This window comes from Barbus barbus (assembly GCF_936440315.1).
Source record: "Barbus barbus genome assembly, chromosome: 14".
Classification (NCBI taxonomy): domain Eukaryota; kingdom Metazoa; phylum Chordata; class Actinopteri; order Cypriniformes; family Cyprinidae; genus Barbus; species Barbus barbus.
The window spans coordinates 6,112,593-6,132,531 of record NC_136742.1 but is presented as its reverse complement, the minus strand read 5'-3'; the positions used below and the strand labels follow the sequence as shown (position 1 = coordinate 6,132,531).

Sequence of the window (19,939 nt, the reverse complement as noted above, 5' to 3'; positions counted from 1 at the left end):
ATACTAAATTTATGTTTTGAATTCCTCTCTTTCAAATGTTCACACCTTAGTGAAATAATATAAACTTCTATACACAAAAAACATATCCCCAATGCACATTAAACTCACTGCACATAACAGACATGGAGTTTGAGAGAAGCAGCTAGTGAATTAAATCTTCTTATTGAATTAAATCACAGTCTTTGATTTGATAATCACATTAAGATTTGATATATCGCTATAAATGTTATATATAGATATATATGGATTACATAAAAAAAATATTTTATATTCAAAGACATCACCGTTTGTCCAGATTACAGGTCTGAACATTATTCTGAACAAGCTCTAGGAGATGCATCCAATTATGCTTTTAAACAGCACTGAATGACTTCTCATATGTGCTCGAAATGTTTCATTCATTGCTCCAACTTTCTTTGAATTTTACATTTCAGTTTTAGTGTTTTCATTTAATTTAAGACAAAGCCTTTAGATCAAAGGGTTTTTTGAAGGACACGAGAAATATAAATTAATAAAGTCCAAACTTGTGATTGTAGTGCATGTTACATGCTGTTAAATGTTAATATTTAAGCATTTTTAAATAATGCTGTTTTAAAGATTTTGTAAAGTATTACTATCTGCTTAAGTCTCCTGTTCCTCATACCCTTCCTCATTAGAGATTTTTAAAGTTATATCTGTTTTTAAAACAATTTTCGAATGCTTTTTTGTGAATCACAGTTGTCTTCCTCAAGAGGGCACTTGTGTGCTCATCCTAGCAATCTCTGTGAATTGATTTAAATAATAATAATAATCATCATCATCATCATCGTCCAGTAATTACAAACAACAGTGACTGATACTGATAAGCAGTTAGAAAAGTGACAGGTAGCACCACATGACCATGCTGTCTAATGTGCTGTTGCAGAAGTCATCTGGAAAATGATTTTAAAACCTGAAAGTTGACTCTGAGAAATTGTAATAGCTACTGAATTGACAGTACACATGGAAGAGTTAAAAAAGGACAATTATAATTTAGAACCCTCTTACCTGACCACAACACAAGACTTTGAGCCTGTGTATATAAAGGGCTGTCTGCTGTTAACTCCGTAGTAATGAAACTTAACACTACATTACATTTTACATGGTTATATACATGGATAATTCTGTAACACTTCAGTATAGTGACCAATTCTCACTATTGAATAGTTGATTATTACCATGCCTACAGTGAGGGAAAAATTATTTGATCCCCTGCTGATTTTGTACATTTGCCCACTGACAAAGAAATGATCAGTCTATAATTTTAATGGCAGGTTTGTTTGTACAGTGAGAGACAGAATAACAACAAAAAAAGCCAGAAAAACGCATATCAAAAAAGTTATAAATTGATTTGCATTTTAATGAGTCAAATATTTGATCCCCTATCAATCAGCAAGATTTTTGGCTCCCAGGTGTCTTTTATACAGGTAAGGAGTGCTCCTAATCTCAGATTGTTACCTGTATAAAAGACACCTGTCCACAGAAGCAATCAATCAATCAGATTCCAAACTCTCCACCATGGCCAAGACCAAAGAGCTGTCCAAGGATGTCAGGGACAAGACTGTAGACCTACACAAGGCTGGAATGAGCTACAAGACCATCGCCAAGCAGCTTGGTGAGAAGGTGACAAGAGTTGGTGCGATTATTCGCAAATGGAAGAAACACAAAGTAACTGTCAATCTCCCTCGGACTGGGTCCATGCAAGCTCTCACCTTGTGGAGTTTCAATGATCATGAGAACGGTGAGGAATCAGCCCAGAACTACACGGGAGGATCTTGTCAATGATCTCAAGAAATCACATGCACAGGCCCATCTGAAGTTTGCCAATGATTCAGAGGAGAACTGGGTGAAAGTGTTGTGGTCAGATGAGACCAAAATCCAGCTCTTTGGCATCAACTCAACTCGCTGTGTTTGGAGGAGGAGGAATGAATATGACCCCAAGAACACAATCCCCACCGTCAAACATGGAGGTGGAGACATTATGCTTTGGGGGTGTTTTTCTGCTAAGGGGACAGGACAACTGCACCGCATCAAAGGGACGATGGACAGGGCCATGTACCATCAGGGCCAGGGCACTGAAGCCAGACAGGGCATTGAAAATGGGTTGTGGATGGGTATTCCAACATGACAATGACCGAAAACACACGGCCAAGGCAACAAAGGAGTGGCTCAAGAAGAAGCACATTAAGGTCATGGAGTGGCCTAGCCAGTCTCCAGACCTTAATCCCATAGAAAATCTGTGGAGGGAGTTGAAGGTTCGAGTTGCCAAACGTCAGCCTCGAAACCTTAATGACTTTGAGAGGATCTGCAAAGATGAGTGGGACAAAATCCCTCCTGAGATGTGTGCAAACCTGGTGGCCAACTTCTAGAAACGTCTGACCTCTGTGATTGCCAACAAGGGTTTTGCCACCAAGTACTAAGTCATGTTTTGCGAAGGGGTCAAATACTTATTTCACTCATTAAAATGCAAATCAATTTATATCTTTTGTTGAAATGCGTTTTTTCTGGATTTTTTGTTGTTATTCTGTCTCTCACTGTTCAAATAAACCTACCATTAAAATAATAGACTGGTCATTTCTTTGTCAGTGGGAAAATGTACAAAATCAGCAGGGGATCAAATATTTTTTCCCCTCACTGTATTATTAACATATTTTCTGTTTATTAGTACTTATAAAGCACATATTCAGCATGACCATATTCTACATCCCTAATCCTACCAATACCTAAACTAAACCTAAACTATTTTACTATTAATAAGCAGGAAATTATGTATTTATTGAGGCAAAAGTTGTAGTTGTTTGTTAATATCACGAATTGATCAGAGATACCTATTTTTTTCGTGATTGATTTGTTGATTAAAATGAAAGCAAAACACACACACACGTTATGTTTCCATGTTTTATGGGGACATACCATAGGCGTAATGGTTTTTTGACTGTACAAACTGTATTTTCTATCGCCCTACACCAACCCTACACCTAAATCTACCCCTCATTTTTATATTTTCAAAAAACTTCATTCTGTATAATTTATAAGCTTGTTTACCCATGAGGACCTAAAAAATGTCCCCATAAGGTCAAAGTTTACTGGTATTACTATCCTTGTGGGGACAATTGGTCCCTATAACGTAGTGAATACCAGGCACACAGACACACACAGACCAGTTCTATGGCTGCCACTCTTATCAATAAATGAAGGGAGAAAAATATAATTTGTAAATAATGAGGAAAAAGGCAAATTAATAATAAAATTCAGATGGGACTTTCAATAATAGTAAAGTAATTGGCTGTCTTAATGTGGTCTAATACATCACCATTTTGAACTATGAAAACTCTAAAATCTCTTGCTTGTCTAGATGTGTATAAACACACAGGTCAGGTCATTTAGATCTCTGTAGCTTGTTGGAGTCAATTAAAGGTTTTTGTTTATTAAGCATGTACTTCAATTAACAGCAGAATGGCTGAAAAGAAAGTGGTAATTTAGTGCTGATTAACCAATTCATTTCTACAATGCTTTTAAGAGAGGCACTTTGCCTTGTGCAATAATTTGAAGTTTAAATACTCAATATATTTGAGCAGCTTTTGTTAATAGCGCCAGTAAATCAGTACAACAATCAGTGCTCTCAACCAGTTCTTCTGTTATTGCAGACTATGTATTTCTATTACAATGCGCCCTTGAAAAAAATCAAATGTCCACGGCTATGTTTGGAACGGATTACTAGCATATTAGTATACTTGCCATTTCTGCGCTATATGAATAAGCTACAGAATTCAACACATAGCTCAGCCAAACCTTAGTTTCTATTTCATGTCTTGGACTTTTCTGAGTAAAAACAAATGTTGATTTTCCTTGGAACTATTGATGTACTGCAAATAAAATATGTAAAAATATTTCTGTGATCTATCATTTGAATGACAGAAGTTTGATCATTTAAATACACATGATATGATTTATTCAAAATGTTTAGAAGACAGAAATTTGATTTGCAGTGCTAGTGTGTAAACACTAACTGACACACATCATTCTCAGGTAAAGGACCAGAGACATTGTACGCTGGCCAGAAAATGAACGACAATGACTGGCACTCAGTGAAAGTGATGCGGCGTGGTAAAAACCTCAAACTCATGGTGGATGATGATGTAGCTGAAGGTACGAATGCAGTATTTAATATTTTCAGAACAGCTTTTCAGTGGCTGTCCCCATGTAATGCATAAATCCAACACTTAATAATCACTTTACCAAGACCTCCTACTCTTCTTTCACAGGTCAGATGAATGGTGACCACACACGACTGGAGTTCAGTAACATCGAGACCGGAATCTTGACAGAACGGCGCTTTGCCTCCACGGCTCCATCCAACTTCATCGGTCACCTGCAAGGCCTGAAGTTCAACGGCCTCCTCTATATTGACATGTGCAAGAACGGGGACATCGAATTCTGCGAGCTCAATGCTCGTTTTGGCATGCGCTCCATTGTGGCCGATCCAGTTACCTTCAAGACCAAAGGAAGCTATCTGGGTCTTGCTACACTCCAGGCTTACAGCACCATGCACCTCTTCTTTCAGTTCAAAACTACTTTGGGTGATGGCTTCATTCTCTTCAACAGTGGAGATGGGAATGATTTTATTGCCGTGGAGCTTGTCAAAGGGTGAGTGGAAGTATAGGGCTCCAAGTCAGCAAAGTTTCCAGAGAATCCAGTTTTTACCAAATAGCCATTTTACTGAGTTTGATAGGAAAGGTTGAGAGTCGGTCCCATAAAGAATTCACTCTGGGGTGCTGGAAGTCAATTTCAGTTAGGCCGAGACGTGCTTTGGTAAAGTTGCTAAAAATATGTTCATTTTCAAGATTACCAAACTACTACACACCCCAGATTGATTCATTCAGTGAGTCTTGCTTTAATCGTTACATCATTGGGAGGAACAGCAGGTATTTTTGTTTTACCCTAGTGACACAAATCTTTTAAATCTGTCCACCAAACAGATTCGTTCACACCAGCAGGTGGTGACTAGTGATTGTCTTTTTGAGTATTAGAGAGTTACCAGAACAGGCACTAATTTAAAACATAGATTTAAAAACGTTTGACCAACATCACTCTTAGTCTCCTGAGCCTCCTCAAGACTTATAAGATGTTATGAAAGAAAAGTCTGAAATTGAATTTCAGACGTTTTCGCTGTATTTTCATTATTAATGTTATTTATGATTACCGAAATTAACGTTGATTACCAAGAAATTACAGTAAGTGACAGAAACTTTTATTATCTATTATCTTCAGCGGTAATTGATCTATTACTGATTACCACATAAGTTATAATGGTAGGTATAAAATGCAACCTATGTGCAGAGAATCATGAAGTGAAATGTTTAAAATCATGTACATATTTTACCTTATGTGTCTGGTCCAATTGTGCACAAATCATCAGCACACATTCTGCAGAAAAATACCTTTGATTTTTTAAAATAATCTTTATTAAAATATATTAACTATTTATTCTTCTTAACCCCTTAACTGTCACCCCCCCTTTTTGAAAACTTTTTGAAAGTGCACTATTTAATGTTAAATTGTAATCATGAATGCTTTTTAATACAGACCTAAGATTGGTCTCCTTTTAAAGAAGACAATCAGCAGATTATTGCAGAAGTGAAATAATTTCAAAAAACGAAAGAAGTAAAAAAAAGTTATACAAGTTTAAATTTACTGTAAATAACATGTACGATACTATTATTATTATATATTATATAAAATAAATATTTTACAAAATATATTTTAATCCAAATTTGGCATAAAATTAAAGCCATATGTCTAAATATGTTGTGTTCCAAATTTGAAGTTGATATAAAAAAAATTGAGGTTACTATGCAATTTTGTTTAGGCGTTATACCACAAACAGCCACCGGGTGCCATTCAAACCCCATTGAAGTTTTTTTATGCACTTTTCTGTAACAAATGGATCAATTTCTCTCTCACTCTTACTCCTATCACAAAATAACCACCAAATATGGAATCTTGAGACTCAGACCTTTCCGATGATATGTATTTTGTCAAGATTATAAAAAGTTTTGATTCTATAAGACCGTAATACATTTAGTCACCACTAAGGGGGAGGAGCCCGCTAAAAGATTTTAAAGTACCATTTCTATGGTGACGCAATATCCGATTTCAAAACGGTTTTCACAGGATGAATTTTGAGATGTTAAGCTTTCAAATGATATATAATATATGATGATTACTAAAACATGTGATAGGAAAAAAAGGAAACGAATAGAATTTTTGTGTCAAAGGTCAGAGCTCCTATTATGGTGTATATGTTTTGAGGTGCGCTCTTGTCATAAATTAATCTATTACCTTATTATTATCTATGACCTTTCCAATGATATATAGTTTGTCATGATTAGATTAGGATTTAATGGTAATATAATGAAGTAAAGTTAGGTGTCCCGTATACGGGACGGTGACACAACGTTTTTGCTGATGTAACCAGGGCTGTGTTTCCCAAAAGCATCGTAAGCCTAAGAATTTCTTAAAAATGATCGTACGACTGATCTTAATATTACGGTCTGTTTCTCAAAAGCATCGTAACTTAAGTGGCACTTGAAAATCATCGTAAATCTACGAGTGCTAATCATTAAACCCTACGTAAATCTTAAGAAGACAGAGTTATGAGGTCACCTGTAGGAAAATCAGCAGATTACAGATTATAATTAAAGCTTTTGATTGCACACACACACACACACACACACACACACACACATATATATATATATATATATATATATAAATATATATATATACATACATACATACATACAATTCTTCCATATATATACAGTATATATACTGTGCGTGTGTGTGTGTGTGTGTGTGTATATATATAAATACAAATGCAAATCTAAATTAAATGACTGAACAAAAAAAAGAATAAAATAAGAATTGTAGGAAATATGCTTTAAAGACTGGGAAAAATAGGGGTAAACTATAAAAAAAAAATCTGTCAATGGCTTGCTGACATGCACAAAAACCAGTCATGTATTGGACCCGGAAATAACGTCTCTACACATTTTATATACAATAATATACATTATTATACATAGTATATTAATGTTAAATTTATAACTAAATTATATTATATCCAAACTGTCTGGAACGCAGCATTAGGTTAACATTTCAAATAAACGAGCGTGTACTACAATTACGAGCCATTCTATAAATTGAGCACTTAAAGCACGGCTATGTGCTATTGTGTTAAGTGCATTTATGGGAAACGCACGTGAAACAATAATGGACTTTCATAAAATGACTCATATAAAATGCTCTTAAGAGCAATTGTTATCGGGAAACCTGGCCCAGGACTGTGCAGGCAGAAGAAAAATGATGTTGACCCAGTAAAATCGAATAATACTGATCGTAGCCTAAATTATTCAGTCAAATCCAGATGCCGTCCCATCCTCCATTATTTCCTGCTAAATATTTCACTCTGTTTTCTTCAGTGTAAGACACTGTAAGGCTGACACAATTCTCCCACAACAGAACATTTACCCCTAGCAAATATTCAGATGATTTTAGCATTGTATGCTTAGTAATGAAAAACAAACAAACATGTAAACCAACTACTGGGAGCTCACTGGTGAATGTAGAAGCATGGTTAGTCTAGTCCATCCAAACAGAATGATCCACTTGGCCTGTGGTCTACCCTCCAGCAGGACATAAACCTTTTTACTCTTTAAAACGAGTGTCCACTCTTATTGTCATCTAATAGAGAGCCTCTCAGCTGATCAGCCTAGTTTGCTTCAGTATGTACTTTGGCTGAGTGTTCTACACTGAAGTGCACTTGAATGGATTTGGGACATGGACACATTTGAACTCAGTGTGTATGTGTGTTTGTCAGGTATATTCACTATGTGTTTGACCTGGGAAATGGACCGAGTCTTCTGAAGGGAAACAGCGACAGTCCTCTTAACGACAACCAGTGGCACAATGTGGTGATCACTCGAGACGCCAGCAACACACACATGCTAAAGGTGGATGCCAAGTCTGTCAGCCAGGTGGTCAACGGAGCAAAAAATCTGGACCTGAAAGGTCAGCCGTACAGATTCGCTTAACCTTTTGGTGACATTTTTTATTTTACGTTTGACATTTCTAAAAAAAGATTGGTAAATTTTTTTTTAACAGGATTTTTTGAATACTGAGCACATAAACCTCATTATACATATGCCAATGTAAGAAGAAAATTTCAGTTATATATATATATATATTTTTTTCCTACTCTTTGAAGGTGATCTGTTTGTAGGCGGTTTGGGACCCAACATGTACCAAAATCTGCCAAAGCTGGTGGTGTCTAGTGAGGGTTTCCAGGGCTGCCTAGCTTCCATGGATCTCAACGGCCGCCTGCCTGACCTCATCAATGATGCTCTGTTCCGCACTGGGCAGATCGAACGTGGCTGTGAAGGTATACGCCATTCACTACAACTCAATCTAAGTGTCGGTCAATCCCTGACACATTGCTGTTAACCATTAAATTCAAACCTTATTTAACCTCTGCACCTATTTCTCTCTCTAATCTTTTACTTTTACTTATATTTTAGTTGTATTTTTGTGCCTCACTGGAATTCTGGGTATTCTCTGTTGTTTTGATGAAATGAGAGCCGCTATAACCACTAGATGGCGCCTTGACCAAGGGCCTGTTAACAGCATTCCATTTTTAACTGTTACCAATCACATGCCTTATAGACCCAAATTATTTTCTTTTTTGTGTGTGTGTGTGTGTGTGTGTGTGTGTGTGATTTGAATGAGGTAATCATCTCATCTCATCATTATCCTTGCCTTACTAAAAGTTACTCTCTCATTATTCTTGACACACACATTTTCCACTCTCTTGACTGACGTTCCCTCCACTAACCAGTCTCTATTTTATTATCCAATTCTTTCCAAAATTTCCTGCTAACAAAGTTGGTTTCACCAAAGCTGACCTGCAAGGTAGAGGGTTCAACCTTTTCACCTCATACACACACACACACACACACACGCACACACGCGCACACCTGGCTGAAAGTTGCAATTAACTTTTTACATTATTGTTCCTCTAGTAAAACAACTACTAAAACAACTAAACACTTTTTAAAACATGTATTAATGGTAAATACATTTAATCAACACATCTATCTATCTATCTATCTATCTATCTATCTATCTATCTATCTATCTATCTATCTATCTATCTATCTATCTATCTATCTATCTATCTGTCTAGTATAGAATGTTGAAGTATTTTGTTTTGTACATAACTTCTCAATTAGGCCAGAGCTGACATGTGCAGTAGCTGAGGGGAACTAAGATTAAATCCAATCCCTATAAATATCCTACTTAAAGAACATTCCAGCTCAAAGCTTTCCACTGAAGGCACATCAAAATCGAGACATTGTCTAGTGTCCCGCTGTTCTCTAGCAATTGGCCACAATTCTCTCCCCTACTGAAGCATTTTAATGGATGTTTTGGCAATTACTCATTTATATTGTGTTGAGAGCATCCAAGAGTGGTTCAGTTGGGGAATCATTAGAGGCGGGAACCAGCAAAAGAAAAGAAAGAATTCTTCCATTACTTTCCTGACTCAATATAAGCACTTTCAGCCAGTGGAGACTTTCATAGATCCGCACTCAGGGCTTTGCTCTTGTTTTGAATGCATGTCTGTCAGTTTGGTTTCTTTTGTTTATGATCTGAGCTGCTTAAATTGACATGTCAGTATGGTTTAAATGAATCTTGGAGAGACTGTAAACAATTGTTTGCATTCCCTCTTAAAGATTCAATAATTGTCTATTATGACGTGTAGAAAAATGAAATGTGTATAGATGGTTTATTCACAGATTTTTTTTTTTTTTTTTCAGCGTGGCTGCTTTTGTATCTCGAAAGAGAGATTCTTCACTGCTAAAAAAAAATATTTTCTGAATCAATATTTTTTGTCTTGTTTTCCAGTAAAATATATACATTATACTAGAGTGGATACGAGCCATGAGAAAGAGATAAATTAGAATATGAGAGCTGTGGGCTGGAGTGAACATTGCTGCTGTCACTTTCTGTTACTGATAACTGCCAGACATTCCAGTGCTGTATTGTCAGTCATTATAACACACATTGTATCACAAAGTTAAAGTGGAGTCATTTCTGAGCTAGGAAGCCTAGGGAGAATTTTTGGATGAGAATGTCATTTTTGCAATTTTAAAGTAGAAATTTAGACAATATTTTGTAGTTTTCATTTCACCTTAGTCAACAATATTTGTATCATCATAACATGCTGAAATAAAATATATAACACAACATTAAATGAAAACCTGTTTAAATGATGTTACTGGAGAAACAAGACCAACATACTGAATAAGAAAATGTTTTTTTTTTTTGCTTTTTGTCTGAATGTCCTACTACTACAGTGTTGTTCAGTATTCAGGATGAATGCATCATGAATCTGTTTACAGAGCGTTGCTGCTGACCCGTGAATGACCTTGCATGCATGCTAGTATTGCTGTGCTGCCTGTGACAGAGATTCCTGCTGAAATCTGTCATTATTATTGATTCATACTGTTCCTGTCACCTCCACATCAGGGCCCAGCACTACATGCCAGGAGGATTCTTGTGCCAACATGGGTGTGTGCATCCAGCAGTGGGAGAACTTTACCTGCGACTGCTCCATGACCTCTTACTCTGGCACCCAGTGCAATGACCGTGAGTGACCCAGTTACACTTTATTTTGCTGATTGTAATATCAAGTTGATTTTTGGTGTTTTGTCATTAAGGAAATCTAATAACGCGGACTATGCTTTGAACAAGTCTGATTATTGGCTGCATCCAAAATAGAGTTTTTTTATTGATGATTATTGTAGCCAAAATAATTTGTGATATTATCAAAATATCTATAAAATTGTTTCGATTAATCATTTGTTAAACTGTCACATACTGTACATTATATTAAAATGAGATCACTAATGTGCTAGATATAGTAAATTCTGTGTGCCTTAGTTTTTCTAACCTGCTGTTACAGAACACATTCTGATTCACAGTCAAGTTAACTTTTTTGTGCAGATGCAAGCCACAGTATAATATACAATATTAATATGATGGGTTAAAAATTAAAAAGGGATCTAATGAAGTATTTAAAGTTAATGGTATAAGGACAGAAATCTTAGAAAAAAATAAGCACACTTGAATTCACAAGTGAAGTTTTCTTTCATACTGTATGTTGATGTATTTTACAGTAAAACATGAAATTTGGAATATCTTCTGTTTTGGATGCACCCATAGCAAAGTGTTTTCAGGTTCTGGATTTTGTGTGCCATTAATCATTTTGAAGGTTTAGTGCTTTTTGGTGTTGTTATATGTATAAGGAACCATTTAATGTGATTCAAACGTGATTCCAAAGTACGATATGTTAATATTTTTGTTGGCTACAGTTCCTGGAGCAACACTTGGAACAGACAACCAATCATTGCCTTCTAATTTTGGGGGTGGGGTTATAGGAAAGGTTGTGACTGGCTAATAGAAATATTGCTCTCAGTGACAACAAAGGATGCTGAATTTGGAAAATGTCCTCTTTTTGTAAGAGTGGTTTTGGGTGAGTGAATGATAGTAGAATGACAGTGAGCAATGTGTGGTCCATCCAGTCAGCAGAAAGGTTAATAAGCTGTGAGCAGTTGTAATGAGGTTCAGTAAATGTTCAAATGTCAAATTAGCCCAGCAGCCTCTCAAACATGGCAAAGCGTACGTAGAAATCCTTCTCCTCTAACTCTCCCTCTTTTTTATTTCTCCCTCTCTTTTTCTGTCTCCATTAATGAAGAATAAGCTGGCGTCTGTTTCTTTAATGATGTCTCCCATGTTTAACCTCCGGCAGTTGTACGCCGTTTCATCACTCTGACATTTCTAATCATAGAGGCAAATTCAATTTCACCCCTCAAATGGGCTCTTGAGCTCGCAAGACGATTCTGTGTAGGGTCATGGCAGTTACAATAAGTGCCACAGCCTTGTCGTCTTGTAATATTAAAGCAATGATCATTCATAAGCCAAAAGTTTGTTCTTTCATTAATAAATAATTCAGTATAACATTTTCTTTCAAGGTGACAAGGTTTTAATGTGTGTATTTTTATGCGTAAGTCTATCATATCCATAATTAAGCTTGACTAATTAATCCTTAATTATCCATTCTTAATGAAGCATAATCAAGCTCTTTTGTTCCGGAACAATGGAAAAGTATTGTTTGTTGAAATTCTGCACTTTAAAAAATCTTTTTTTTTTTTTTCTTACTGAATCTCACAAAATTTAGTTTTACTTTTAGCCATGAAAAAACCCCAAAAATAACCAGTACAGTAAGTTATTTTCAGATTCAAGGCAAAAATGTGAATTAGGTCTGTAATGTTTTATTCCTAATTTTTGGCACAGGGGATAGAAGATCAAGTGCATTGCATTAAGAGTCAGTGCAGTCTGCATTTTGGGATGCTGCACATTGTGGCAAATGTAGTTTCATGTCATCTGTATTTTATGCATGCAGAAATATGTTTACTGTGGCCAGTTTACATGCTATGTATTTCAGAACAAGGTATAGTATGCAAGCTATTTCAAACATAGCCTCTAGGTGGCAGTGGTGTGCCTGTCAAGACGACACTAGCATGCACCACATGATCAAAATGGAACACAATCCTCAGAGCATGCAATCAGTTCTGCTTGTATTTCCATCACTGTCTTCATCTTTTGCCAAACACATGTACACAGACACATGCACAAACACACTTACGCGTCAAGCGTGCTCGTCCTCTCACTTCCGACATAAACGGTCCGAATTGTAAGTGGGCATGATGTCTTTTCTCTGTTTGACATCCAGAAACACAATGGCACACCATACAATGCCAAAAACTGGCACACTCCAGAGCGGAACAGACCAGCGGTGTTTGTGGCCAGAGAAATCGTAACCCTGCGTGAGAGTGATTCTAATTAGCGGGTGTAGTTACCCCTGCATGCTTGTGAGAGAAAGAGAACATGGAGCAGCCTTTAATAACTCAAATCTGACTCAGTCCAACAGACAGACAACCTAAATTAATCAGGTAGACAGACAGGCAGAGGGAGTGAGAGAGACCAAAAATGAGAACATTGTGTGTGCTGTTAAAAATGGTGGACTCAGTCCGTAACCTAGATTTCAGCTGCAGGTTTTAAAGCGCGTTGTTCGAGCCAGAAGCTTTCTGCAGTTTTTTTTTTTTTGTCCGTGTTCATAATCCTTCTATTGTGTTACTCTGAAGTCGGAGAGAAAAGAAGGTGAATACGGTAGCGTATTCATCACGCTAGCCAGGCAACACAACAGAACACTCAGCTAAAGCTCCAATGGACACCTCAGCCTCCAGGGCACCATCTTCAGCCAACTCAACACTTATTTATGAAGACCACAATACTTCTGTGTATTCCAGCATTCTGCAACAAAAGTTGCATGCTTAGCCACAGCATGTGTGCAAATAAGCTAAATTTGCTAATAGGGTATTTCATTGCAAGAGAAATGCTAGATTCATTGTTTTGTTCTACAGTGAACTCCTCCCCTTCCAGCTTTGTCATTATCCCGGCTTTTAATTTATCTCAAGGACGTTTGAGCTATAGGCTCAATCCAGAACACTGACCGAGGCAATTATTCAACTTGCATAATTGAATTAGCACATTCTATCCGTTATTTGCCCGCCTCCTCTCACAGAGGTCGCACTCTATTGTTTATAAGCGGTTCGAGAGGCATTCTGCACACGCACACTCACATTCGCAACAAATCATAGAAACACAGGGGGAGTGAATCAGTTAACGTTGGCATTTGTAATCGTTTGGACCTCGCAATGAATCTTATTGTGAGGCTGTAATCCTGCTGACAGTCAGTATGTGCTCGATCGATTTCTTTTGAAAAATGCTGTTTGCTTTGGTGCTGGTTATTACACAAAATCAAATATCACAATAATAAACTCACAACTTAAGATTGTGAGATTCCTTCAGTAATGTCCTCGAGCATGTGTTTACCTGATTTATCCAGTTTTAAATAAAATGGGAACCCACCCAATACCTACAGTACAAACCTGTCCATGAACCACATTTCAACATTATTATACTAAAATCAAGTTGAATTGATTTTAATATAAAAAACATTTTTGTAATAATAATTACCAAAAATAATATTTTTCATTGTGCCCTCATCATAGAGCAGGAGAGCTGGTTAAGTTTAATATTTCTTCTGAAGGGAAATGGTAGGTGAGTGTGAGAAAAATACTCATGTCTTTTTTTTTTTTTTTATTAGAAATCATCAGTTTCGGCCAACTGTCAAATGCGAGTTCAAACATTCAAGGAGGATGTCAGCACATTATGAACTGTGACGTAAGAGTTTTGTGCAAATTTCATAACACACTTACATTCGTGGTCAGAATTGTTGGTACCCTTGGCAAATATGATCAAAGAAGGCTCTGAAAATAAACTTGCATTATTAATCCTTTTGATCTTTTATTTAAAAAAGAAATCACAAAAATCTTACCTTTCATTGAACTAAAACAATTGAAAATGGGGGGAAATCTCATTATGAAATAAATGTTTTTCTCAAATACACGTTGGACACAATTATTTGTACCCGTAGAAATCCTTATGAGTAAAATATCTCTGAAGTATATTCCCATTCATATTCACAATTTTGAGCACTCTAGGGTGATTATGAACATGAAATTATCCAGCCATGGCGTCCTGTTTCACAGAAATAGAAATAGGAGGGAAAACAAAGCCCAAATTCCCTTAATCTTCCATCAGAATGAGAAAAACCAAAGAATATATTTCTGATGTGCAGCAAAAGATAATTGAGCTTCACAAATTAGTGAAGAGGCTTTAAGAAAAGAGCTAGACCAGTGAAAATTCCCATTTCCACCATCAGGGCAATAATTAAGAATTTCCAATCAACATAAAATGTGACGAAACTGCCTGGAAGAGGACGTGTGTCTATATTGTCCTAATGCACGGTGAGGAGGAGTTTGAGTGGCTTAAGACTCTCCAAGGATCACAGCTGGAGAATTGCCGAAAATAGTTGAGTCTCGGGGTCAGAAAACCTTTAAAAAAAAATTGTCAAACAGCACCTACATCACCACATGTTGTTTGGGAGGGTTTCAAGAAAAATTATCCTAGCTCATCCAAAAACAAACTCCAGCATATTCAGTTATCAGACTTGAACTTCAAATGGGACTGGCTTCTATGGTCAGATGAAACTAAAAAAATGAGCTTTTTAGCAGCAAACACTCAAGATGGGTTTGGTGAACACAGGGATAAAAAGTACTCCATGTGTACAATGAAATATACTGCTGTATTTTTGATGTTGTGAATAAATGCATCTGGGATAGCATGAGGGGAAGTAAATGGAGTATCCCTGTAGTAGGATGGGGTGCTTCCTGTTTTCAAGAGAGGGTCATCTGATGTCATCATAAAGAACAATAGGAGTGCTCTTCCAGATGTGGTTGGCACTTTTAGATTAAAGCTCTTCATTACAAATTGGGGTCTAGTGCAGATACATGAAGCAAATTGGACAGGGAGTGTCTCGCCATTTGGGGTCCCTGGAAGTCTAGGGCCCCAGGGCCCAGTCGGTAATCTTACCCTGCCAGCAAGCTTCAACAAAGTGATGTATTTCATCTTGTAGATGCTGTGATGGTTTGAGCTATGCTCCCCAGACTCATTTAACTTTAGACTCAGCATCTGCTGTTGCACTAAGGTCTGATGGAGATGTCCAACACCTCATTATTCATGATTGAGCTGTGGGTGAGAAATGCCCCTGAAAGAGCTACCCAAGGCCCTCTCTCTCTTATGTGTCTCAAGTGAAATAAGGGCAACACATTTTTATGGCTGGACATTTATAACTCCCAGCATATGTAACTGAGGAGCCCCGCCTCTCCCTCCAGCACATGAATAATGCATCAGGCTCCTACATAAAATACGACAGTGGAATGCGGGTGAAGGCAAACAGGTGTTAATGTGCCCCTGTTCCCTGGGATCCAGTTCTAGTTCAGTGTCAGTCACAGATGGAGAGGAAGACATGCCAGCTTACTTCAGTCAGGAGATTCTGCTTTTTGTGGCTGTTTCAGGAAGAGATCCTTCTCACCACATTGCTATGAAAAACAGGGCCTCATTTAGCCACAAGGAAATGCAATATTATGTCTGAAAGGCACTGCTTTCATGGTGCAAGAAGAAGCTCTTGTGCTTTGATGCTAAATGACAGATAGCGTAGCACTTTGTGGCGAGTGAGGCTTCTTGTTGGGGCTCTAGGGAGAGCAGCGTTACCCCATCAAACAGATGCTATTACACCCACGCACAAGCTAGCGAGATCGTAGATGTCTCTATTAAAACAAAATGTTTCAGGTGGATTGTGCAACAAGGTGCAAAAAAGACTCACTGCTGATCATTGAAGGGAAGGAATATTCTTACCTGTAATGCCAAATGTCTTTTCATTTGCCAGCAATATGATAGGTAAAGGGTTTAGGAATAGACCAGCAGAAAATATATATTATTTCATTATTTACTCAGAGACATGTTAGTGAAATATTTTTACAGTGACACACAAAAGTAGAACATTTTGAAGAATATTCTTAAAGCCCTTCCCATACAACATTCATAGCGACCACATCTGTAAAGAGGACAAAAATAACGTTGAAAAATAAAGATTTATAAATATTTTTGTACGTTTGCCCACTGACAAAGAAACAATCAGTCTATAATTTTAATGGTAGGTTTATTTGAACAGTGAGAGACAGAACAACAAGAAAAAAAAGAAAAACGCATTTTAAAAAAAGTTAGAAATTGATTTGCATTTTAATGAGTAAAAATAAGTATTTGACCCCTTCGCAAAACTTGACTTAGTACTTGGTGGCAAAACCCTTGTTGGCAATCACAGAGGTCAGACGTTTCTAGTAGTTGGCCACCAGGTTTGCACACATCTTAGGAGGGATTTTGTCCCACTCCTCTGCAGATCCTCTTCAAGTCATTAAGGTTACAAGGCTGACGTTTGGCAACTCGAACCTTCAGCTCCCTCCACAGATTTTCTATGGGATTAAGATCTGGAGACTGGCTAGGCCACTCCATGACCTTAATGTGCTTCTTCTTGAGCCACTCCATTATTGCCTTGGCCATGTGTTTTGGGTCATTGTCATTCTGGAATACCCATCCATGACCCATTTTCAATGCCCTGGCCCTGATGGTACATGGGCCCCGTCCATCGTGCCTTAGATGCAGTGCAGTTGTCCTGTCCTCTTAGCAGAAAAACACCCCCAAAGCATAATGTTTCCACCTCCATGTTTGACAGTGGGGATGGTGTTCTTGGGATCATAGGCAGCATTCCTCCTCCTCCTCCAAACATGGCGAGTTGAGTTGATGCCAAAGAGCTCGATTTTGGTCTCATCTGACCGCATCACTTTCACCCAGTTCTCCTCTGAATCATTGGCAAACTTCAGATGGGCCTGTGCATGTGATTTCTTGAGCAGGAGGACCTTGCAGTATTTCTGTCCTTCACGGAGTAGTGTTACCAATTGTTTTCTTGGTGACTATGGTCCCAGCTGCCCTGAGATCATTGACAAGATCCTCCCTTGTAGTTCTGGGCTGATTCCTCACCGTTCTCATGATCATTGAAACTCCACAAGGTGAGAGCTTGCATGGAGCCCCAGTCCGAGGGAGATTGACAGTTATTTTGTGTTTCTCCCATTTGCGAATAATGGCACCAGCTGTTGTCACCTTCTCACCAAGCTGCTTGGCGATGGTCTTGTAGCTCATTCCAGCCTTGTGTAGGTCTACAATCTGGTCCCTGACATATTTGGACAGCTCTTTGGTCTTGGCCATGGTGGAGAGTTTGGAATCTGATTGATTGCTTCTGTTTTTCAGGTGTCTTTTATACAGGTAACAATCTGAGATTAGGAGCACTCCCTTTACGAGAGTGCTCCTAATCTCACCTCCTTACCTGTATAAAACACACCTGGGAGCCAGAAATCTTGCTGATTGATAGGGGATCAAATACCTATTTCACTCATTAAAATGCAAATCAATTTATAACTTTTTTTTTAAATGTGTTTTTCTTTTTTTGTTGTTGTTATTTTTGTCTCTCACTGTTCAAATAAACCTACATTAACCTATGATTATAGGCTGATCATTTCTTTGTCAATGGGCAAATGTACAAAATCAGCAGGGGATCAAAAATATTTTCCCACTGTGTGTGTGTGTGTGTGTGTTGGCCCCCTTCCTGATTTTGAATTTTTCTTTTTTTTTTGCATGTTTGTCACACTTTAATGTTTCAGATCATCACACAAATTTAAATATCAATCAAAGATAACACAAGTAAACACAACATGCAGTTTTTAAACAAAGGGTTTTTTTTATGAAGGGAACACAAAATCCAAACCCACATGGCCCTGTGTGAAAAAGTGTTTGTCAAAATTGCCAGCTCTCACAGAAGAGTGGGATAGATCAGAGCACTGCTGATATTCATGTTTGAAGATTATTTTCTTCATACTGGAAGCCTGACCTCAGCATTACCTACATTTAGAACAGAGATAACGCTTACAGACGCTCACCTCTAAACCAGCAGACTCAGTGAATGAGACATTTGTGGCTGGATGTAGAGATAAGAGCAGCTCTACCACTGAGAGTCTGCAGAGGCTTGAGAAGAAGGAAAATTATTGAATCAGTCACATTACGAAAACGAAAGGAGCACTGAACATCCATCTGTGCTCTACAGCCTGGTGACCTTGAAGCAATGAGTAGGTTCTTTGCTCTGGTGTTTACTGACAAACATACAGGCATCCATCAACAGAGGTTTCTGCATTCCAGGGTTGGGCAAAATTTTGAATTGAACTCAAGATGGGTTTGGTGAACACAGGGATAAAAAGTACCCCATGTGTACAATGAAATATACTGCTGTATTTTTGATGTTGTGGGCCTATATATTTGATGTATGCCTAGGGGCAGTCGTGGCCTAATGGATAGAGAGTTGGACTTGTTCGAGTCTCAGGTCCGGCAGGGATTGTAGGTGGGGGAGTGAATAACCAACACTCTCTCCACCCTCAATACCACGACTGAGGTGAGACCCTTGAGCAAGGCACCGAACCCCCAACTGCTCCCCAGGCGCCGCAGCATTGGCTGCCCACTGCTCCGGGTGTATGTTCACTACTGTGTGTACACTTGGATGGGTTAAATGCAGAGCACAAATTCTGAGTATGGGTCACCATACTTGGCCACACACCACTTCCCTTCCCTTCCCTTCCCTTTATTTCTGCTGGGGGTCTTGGACATCTTGTTTAGACAAATGGCATCATAGATTCTATCAAATACCAACAGATAAAAAAATCAATAAGTGACTGACTCTGTTAGAAATCGTATAATGGGCCATGTTTGGATCTTCCAACCGGACAATAATCCAAGCACAAACTTCAAAAACAACACAAAAATGGGTCACTGGGCACAAAACCAAGCTTCTGCTATGGCCATTCCAGTCCTCTGACCTGAACCCTGTAGAAAATGAGTGAGGTGAACTGAAGAGAAGCACCACCGTCATGAATCTGAAGGATCTGGAGTGATTCTGGATGAAGGAATGGTCTCTGATCTCTTGTCAGGTGTTCTCTAACCTCATCAGGCATTCTAGGAGAAAATTTAGAGCTGTTAAACTGGCAAATGGAGGTTTCAAAAAAGTATTGAATAAAAGGGTGCTGTTAATTGTTGTCAATGTGCATTAGAGAAAAACATTTATTTCATAATGATATTTCCCCCCATTTTAAATTCTTATTATCTAATGAAAGGTTAGATTTTTGTGAATTTTTTAATAAAAGATCAAAAGGATTAACAATGCAGAATAATTTTCACAGCCTTCTTTGATCATATTTACCAAGGTTGCCAATAATTCTGACCACGACTGTATAAAAGG

The 19,939-nt window shown here is 37.8% G+C and overlaps 1 protein-coding gene across 1 annotated transcript in view; it reads left to right on the top strand.

The window, feature by feature from the left end:
* LOC306880252 (neurexin-3b) overlaps positions 1-19,939 on the top strand; it is a gene marked incomplete at its 5' end in the record, with an annotated part of 335,517 nt that overhangs the window by 140,864 nt on the left and 174,714 nt on the right. Inside the window, 6 exons of the mRNA XM_079433664.1 lie at positions 4,048-4,167; positions 4,284-4,665; positions 7,901-8,091; positions 8,288-8,461; positions 8,962-8,988; positions 10,606-10,725. Of these exons, the coding sequence (XP_079289790.1) occupies positions 4,048-4,167; positions 4,284-4,665; positions 7,901-8,091; positions 8,288-8,461; positions 8,962-8,988; positions 10,606-10,725 (1,014 nt within the window). The remainder of the gene's footprint in view (positions 1-4,047; positions 4,168-4,283; positions 4,666-7,900; positions 8,092-8,287; positions 8,462-8,961; positions 8,989-10,605; positions 10,726-19,939) is intronic.